At 38.2% G+C, this 7357-nt stretch overlaps 1 protein-coding gene across 1 annotated transcript; it reads right to left on the bottom strand.

The window, feature by feature from the left end:
- Window positions 1-455: 455 nt before the first annotated feature.
- On the bottom strand, window positions 456-4122 carry LOC135119186 (uncharacterized). The gene is made up of 3 exons (XM_064043156.1): window positions 3624-4122; window positions 1386-1607; window positions 456-1139 (listed from the first exon to the last, which is right to left on the bottom strand). Exons 1-3 carry the CDS (start codon window positions 4120-4122, stop codon window positions 553-555), a joined length of 1308 nt encoding a protein of 435 aa, XP_063899226.1. The 3' UTR covers window positions 456-552.
- Between the last annotated feature and the right edge of the window lie 3235 nt (window positions 4123-7357).

Below are 7357 nucleotides of genomic sequence, written 5' to 3'. Positions count from 1 at the left end.
TATATTTATTCTTAAATCTAAATCTCGCCATCATCGTTTAATATATATATATATTTTGTTTGATCGCTATAAATAACGGTTTTAACAGATTTTTACCAATTGGTAGGTGTGTATTCGAACCGATAGTTTAGGTTTGCTAGGCTTATGGAGCCGGTGGGATAGTACACTTAAACAAAGTTATTAATGGTGTTTCACGGTTTTCAGCTGAACTCACTGTCACATTTAGCACGGGAGACATTTGACTCAGAGTTACATTAAACACTTCCCGATCAAAAGTCATATTAGAATCTTAGCCGCATTATGACTACATCATCATCATCTCAGCCATAGGACGTCGCTGAACATAGCCCTTAGATCTCCACAGATACCTGTTGGAGGCGACTTGCATCCAGCGTTTTCCGGCGACCCTTATAGGTCGTCTGTCCACCTTGTTGGTGGACGTCCTGCGCTGCTCCCATTATGACTACATATTAAGATGTTTTCGGCAATAAAATATTTTCAATTTAAATCGGGTAGATTTTGTCTATGATCTGCTAGTTTCCACCTTAGATCCTATTCTTCCTTCTTCACATCGCTTACTTGACTACTGTTGTCATTCTTAGCTTCACTGGTGACGTTAGCTTGCGCGTCACCGTCAATTTGTGCTTCACCCGCGTCACCCTTCGCTTCAATAACGTCACCCCGCGGCTCCTTCGCCTCAGCCGCGTCGCCCTTCCCATCAGGTTTCACCTGAGTCTTATCTTTACTCTCAATCTTGTCGACATCGATGGAGCTCCGCGACAGTTGCCGCAAAATGTTCTCGAAGATCCTGGGTGCACTGCGGGTGTTGGGCAACGAGATGTCGGTCTGCGTGGTGGCGGTCTCGCAAGTCTTCTCTTCCTTCACTTCCAGAGGTATGGTGGTCTCTTTGAGGTCGAGGGTCATGTTGCTTCGAGCGGGTTGCTCAGGCTGGGCGGGCTGGTCGACGCGAGGCTCGGAGCGGCGGTCGATGGCGGTGGCGAGTACATTGCCGAGCAGGTGAGCGCACTTGATGATGCTCTGCGTCTCGCGCGCCGTCAGCGTCAGTCCCTGGTGACGAATGATGTTGTTGATCACTTCCACGTTGTCCGGCGAACGCTTTCTTGTACCGTCTGTGAATTCTGAAATTTTTACACGGGTAAATCCGCTGTCTTCGAAGTATTTGAAGGATTTTTTTCACTAGAAGAGACTGCCTATCCGACTTTCTCAACATAACTACAAATAATGTCCTGCTGATCGTCAGATGTTCTGATTTCTGAATACACGTGACCCAAAAAAAGCTGTGATTGCTCATGATTCATTATTTTGGGCATCAAACCTTGTTTAATGTTAATCTTGCTTTATAAGATGCATGGTTGAGTACATACCGAAGTCAGCGAGATCGAGTGTGTCGGTCCTGTAGGGCGTGGGGCACTGATCGTAGTAGCGACCGACGCCCGACACCGAGCTGTTGTAGCTCGCCCAGAAGGAGCACCACTCGCCCGAGCAGCCCCCCCGCGGGCCCCGAACCCCGCCCCCCGGCACTCCCGCCGCGCCAGAGTCGCTGCACTCCGCCCATGAGCTCACACAGCAACTGAGGACACACAGGAGTGAGCATTAATATAACAGTGCTGATTCCGAGTTTTGTAAATTTACGCGCTCGATACGTAATTATAACCTGGCTGGAGTTAAGAGTCGTATGCTACATGACATGATTAGAATATAGCACGTTCATTCATTTTTCCGGATAATGACGTTTACTACTTCGCAAGTGAGCGCGTATATAGTACGACCAAGTGCCGATGACAGCCTTTATGAAATAAACTTGTCAAAAATGAATACTACGTAATTAAGTTGTATGATAATTTACGCATCGAGAAAGTTAACTTGCAAAACTCGCACTAGGCACTCTGTAGTTGACTGCTTCGTTGGTCGGGTTCGATTCTCGAAGCCGCTTCGTGGGTTCAGAAACTTTCACAAAGAAACCCGTAGTCTGGAAGTTGGTGATCGATGCATCGGAGAGCACGTTAATGTCAGACTTGCGCCAGATGCACTTGTGTCAGGGCAAATGCTCGTGCACTATAATATGTCCTGCGCAGCTGGCTAATCTCCTTATATCAGAACAACTACCTGAGCCTTGGATATATTATAACAGTAATTGACACCGACGAGTAGTGTAGCTAGGTGGAGGATGTGTCTCCTCACCTGGAGAGCTGCAGAGCGCGCTGTAGTGTGTAGCCGACCTTACTCCCGATCTATCTATATACATGTACTTAGTATTAAGCTTAGGTTAATGAAGACAGTACAATATACGCCTTAGACATAGCAACACGTCTCTATATCTAGACTAGCAGCGGCTTTCTCTCCATGTCATGATAACTAAAAATATCTTTCTCAATCCAGCAAAGTACCCCTCATCCCTAGCATTACCGATCATAGAGAATAAAATGCCTTCAATTGACCTATCTATGAACCATTTCTTTCCTCGATGGAGTGTATTGTTCATTAGTAGTTCCATGTTCTCTTCTCTCCTCACTCCAGGGTTTTCTAAAGTTAGACACCCCATCATGTTTATGGGGGTAAAAAGTGCAGTAGTAATGAATGCATTGTATGTAGAGTCTTCTTTCATCACAGAGTTTTGTCGTACAATAACAAGAAAGTCAAATGTTTCATATACCAAGCAGTTGTTGAGATAATCAATAAAAGCCATTGTCTCATCTGTCTTAGGAGCCAGTTCTATAGTGATCATCATTATTCTATCCGTAGGTCGTCTGGCATGATATGGCGCTCTTATGATTACACCAGAAGTTAACCTTATTCTGTCTGATTCATCATGTTGGTCCTCAAATGGGTTGACGCTTGATAGTGTAGCAACAATAGGGAAAATTGCAATATTTTTAAACATTTCTTTACCGTAGATCTCAAATATTTCCGTATGCCCCCCCAAGCCTGGAGTAAGTGTTTGTCAATTTTGATAGTTGTATACCCGCATTGGTTTTTAGTATGTCAGATAACATCTCGGAAGTTATAGGCTCACACAAATAGGGCAATGGGTGACCATCATTATTACTCATTTTAAGCAATTCAGGGCACGGAGTGTATCCTATAGGTAAGTGTGTGTCTTCTGCCATCCTGATAAAAACCTCTTCTATCCAAGGACTATATTTTAACCCAGGATTTTCCTTATATTCAGGCTGTACCATATCATCCATATATACGGAATGTGTTATCCCCTTTCTTCCAATACCCAATGCTTCTTTTATTAGTTTCCCTTGTGTGAATGAAATTGAATCCATGAACGAAAATGTATTGTGATCGGAATTTTCCCAAATCTCAATGATGTCAGTTAAGATGTTCTCATCTAATGCACTGTCATCTTTCATGTTGACCTTATAAGTCCTAACTTCTCTTCCCATTGACATTTTATGGTCGTCAGCACAGTTGTTATAATATTGTTATCTGTTGTTTCCTAGTTTGGATGTTATGGCAAAATCCTTCTGGTAATATTTTTCCTTTCCATTTTATACATTCAGAAGGGATTGTGCTTTCTTCTATAGGTCTCAAGTTTTTTAGGAAATCAGATGGAGTTATAGTGGTGGGTGGGTTCTCCTTTATATATAACTCACTCTCAGTATATTGATCATTTTGTGTTGCGAGAAGATCTTTTTCCCACTTCATTAGTTCTTCAGACAGCCAAATGCTAGGGAAGACAGTTTCTATTTCTACTGGAGGCAAATAGAGATTATCGTTGATGCCATGTTGCTTCAAGACTATTTCTCTTTCTATTAGGAATTTCGTGACTTTTGTTTCACCAATAGCTTTCTTATTGTGGTCCATCCACTTTCCTTTTGTTTTCCCAGCCTCTATGATGTACATGTCAGAGCGGTTAGGTATTTCAGCTTTTGCACGCAGATATTTATGCACATCAGATCCAAGATTGTATGAGTACCTAACTCGAACCAATCGTTTCTCCTCTAAATCTATAATGTCCCATTGATAGGAAACCTCTGGTATCCCCCACTCTGTACATATCTCTTTCAATGTCTGGTTCTTCATTGGCATGTGGTTGAGCATTTTGAACCTGAAGTCAGTGATTTCTTCTTCATCATTATCTTCCAAATTCATGTCATCTTCTGTTGTAGTGTTGCTCCCGCTTGATCCGGATGTTACACTCCCTATTACACTCCCCGAAGTGTACTGCTTCGAAGTTCCTTCTAGCGGATCTTGACCTTCTTGGGTTTTTTCTTCCTTTTCTTGGCCAATGCTCTCTTATTAATCTTTTCTTTATTGCACAACAACATGCAAAGCATTACGTGCAGCAAGTGGCTTTCTTTTTCTCTTCCATTCATAGAGTACCATTTTGGATGCCTTTTCCCAAATTGTTCAATGACGTCTATTGAGTATAATTGGCTCCCTTGTATCAGTTTTGTGTAAGCATCCATATTATTTTTCAAAATAAAGGATCTGTTCTGTGCAATGTGGGGAGTTATTGGTGATAAATGATAGAGACGTGTTGCTATGTCTAAGGCGTATATTGTACTGTCTTCATTAACCTAAGCTTAATACTAAGTACATGTATATAGATAGATCGGGAGTAAGGTCGGCTACACACTACACCTCCCCCGATAATAAAAGAAAAAAAATACATTTACGTTTTTTTTTTTTAAATACAGATATAGTATAATCACAATTGAAGAAAAAAAATAATCATCAGGCAACTTTATATAATAGGTATACCTTTTTATTACAGCTAAAAGTAATTTAATTTTAAAGAAATATACTGTCGACAATATTATGACTACATATTACTGAATTACATTTGTCAAATTACAAGAAGGTATATAAAACATACATACAATTGCAAAAAATACAATTGCTTAAAAAATATTAACAAAATAAAACTTCAGAATTCTTAAAAGTACATTATTGTTATCACCTATATTATTCATTTTAAACTTTTTATATTTTATAACAAAAGAAATCTTTGTTCCTATATTATCACCATTTATTTTCCATACTGCAATTTATTTTCATCACATTAATTATCTTTATTCTCTTCTTTAAAAAAAATTACGTTATCTACTTTCAGTACTCTTTCATGTCATTCTTATCCATATCTTTATATTCTCTTTAATATAGTAAGTACACACATTTATATTTGGACCTCAGCAGGTCTTCTCATTATTCATCTTTACTTTATAGAAGTACATTACACATTTTTATAATAAGTCGACTTTATTTTCATATAAGGATCAGTGTTTAAAACTTTTTAGTTTCCAACAATTTTCACGGAGGGAAGCTCGTCCGACACCATGATCAAATGGAAGGATATGTCCTTATAGTACCTACCTCTTAATTTTGTGTACCACATTTTCATAAACATTAACTTTCTAAACACAACATAATTATAACACGTACAAAATGAATAACTTGGTTTACAAGCCGGGCGCTCTCGGGTGATCAGTCCGATGACGTCAGCGCAGAGTCTTGCCTACCAAACGATTCCCAACTACTTAATGCAACCCATTAACATACCAAGCAATTTATAAACTTGTCCTCAAAACAATCCTATACCACTTTTCAAAAATCTTTCGATAACACTATTTTATATATATTTTTTTTAACAGGCAAAGTACCTCCTTGCACTCTAAGGTGACAAGAGATTTTTCATACTTCCGGATAAGGCAATCAAACTAAATATTAACATCACACTTTTTCTAGACAATTTAAAAGATAATCATAGGTAAACAAAGATCTCAAATATATCCGAATACAAATAAAACGGTATAATGGTCTTGCTTAAAACCTAATACATGTTTATATTAATATTAAAGAATGTTATTATCTATTCGGCAGAGCCATATCCGTTAGTTACACAGAAAGACACATGATACCCAATGTAAAATATGCTTGTTGCCACACGTGACCTACATGACATCATCATCAAAACTGCAGCGCGTGCATTATATGACACGGCGCACCTGAGAATGTTCTGGATACCATAATATACTTATCAATTATAAAATTCCTATCCAATATGTTTTATTAACTATAACAAAATTATTTTATTTTAACCCTTTAAAAATCAAAACCCTTAAACGCACCTAATTATACTTAAAAAAATACCAAAAATGTCCGCGGCACCATAATAGGTTTCAAACCTTTGAAACACTCACACTATTCACTGACACTATTCTATCACTTACACTCACACCGTCTTCAAATCTTTCTCATCATTTGGGAGTCTGCCTGGTCATGTGAAAGATCACATAACGTATCTTCTGCTTGGTGACGAAGGTATTTCGGACATTCTTCACAATATTCCTTCTGGTGGTTCATCAGCCTCAATACTCAAACCCTGGGGGTTTGAATGTGGATGTCTTTAGAGCAGATCCATTCCGAGTTCTGCGTACTGCGTAGAAATGAACTCCCCGTCAGCGTTGACTTTGCGATGTAGTCACATTTAAGTACGTCACAATTTAGTACTCACATTGTTTTGTTTTCACAAATCTCAAAAATATTATGTTCCCAATGCGCAGCACTGCCACAAGGCAGCACTGGCAGGGTCGCCATGCAATGTGGGGAGTTATCGGTGATAAATGATAGAGACGTGTTGCTATGTCTAAGGCGTATATTGTACTGTCTTCATTAACCTAAGCTTAATACTAAGTACATGTATATAGATAGATCGGGAGTAAGGTCGGCTACACACTACAACCTATTTAGATTTGAGATTTATTACAGGAATGCTGATTAGAATAAACGAAAGTAATTACAGTTGAATCCGTTTATAATGACATCGAAGGGACTTTACAAAAATGTCAATACTCAATAACTCATGTCATATTATCATATTATCTGATCACTGGTCTCGTCAGTAATATTTGCACATAATTCCAGGCAGCAAGCAGCTTTTAATTTGTGCTCATTGCCAAGTCACTATAATTATAATATAAAGAAAACTATTGATACAATTACTAAATGTTGATTTAAAACTACAAAATATTTTGAATAGGACTTGGCTTCTATGAGATCTCAAAACTTTTTACGATGGAGAGACTGCATCGAGAGACTTGGCATTTTTTTACATTTAATGTTTTTGGTGGGATCTCATTTATTTTTTGTAAGTGTATTTCTTTCTTTTTTTTCACGTTCCATTACACTATATTTACAATTACTACTATAACAATATATTAATAGGGCTTAAACTTATATATATAATATATATATGTATAATAAATAACCAACAAACTAAATATATATCTACTAACTTACAAACTACAACTAGCTAAACTAAACTAAATAACACGTAAAGTTCTCCGAATATCAATTATCACTACAATATTTTTTAGTTTCGAAA

Source organism: Helicoverpa armigera, chromosome 31 (genome assembly GCF_030705265.1).
Source record: "Helicoverpa armigera isolate CAAS_96S chromosome 31, ASM3070526v1, whole genome shotgun sequence".
Classification (NCBI taxonomy): domain Eukaryota; kingdom Metazoa; phylum Arthropoda; class Insecta; order Lepidoptera; family Noctuidae; genus Helicoverpa; species Helicoverpa armigera.
This window is presented reverse-complemented; position numbering and strand designations above follow the sequence as displayed.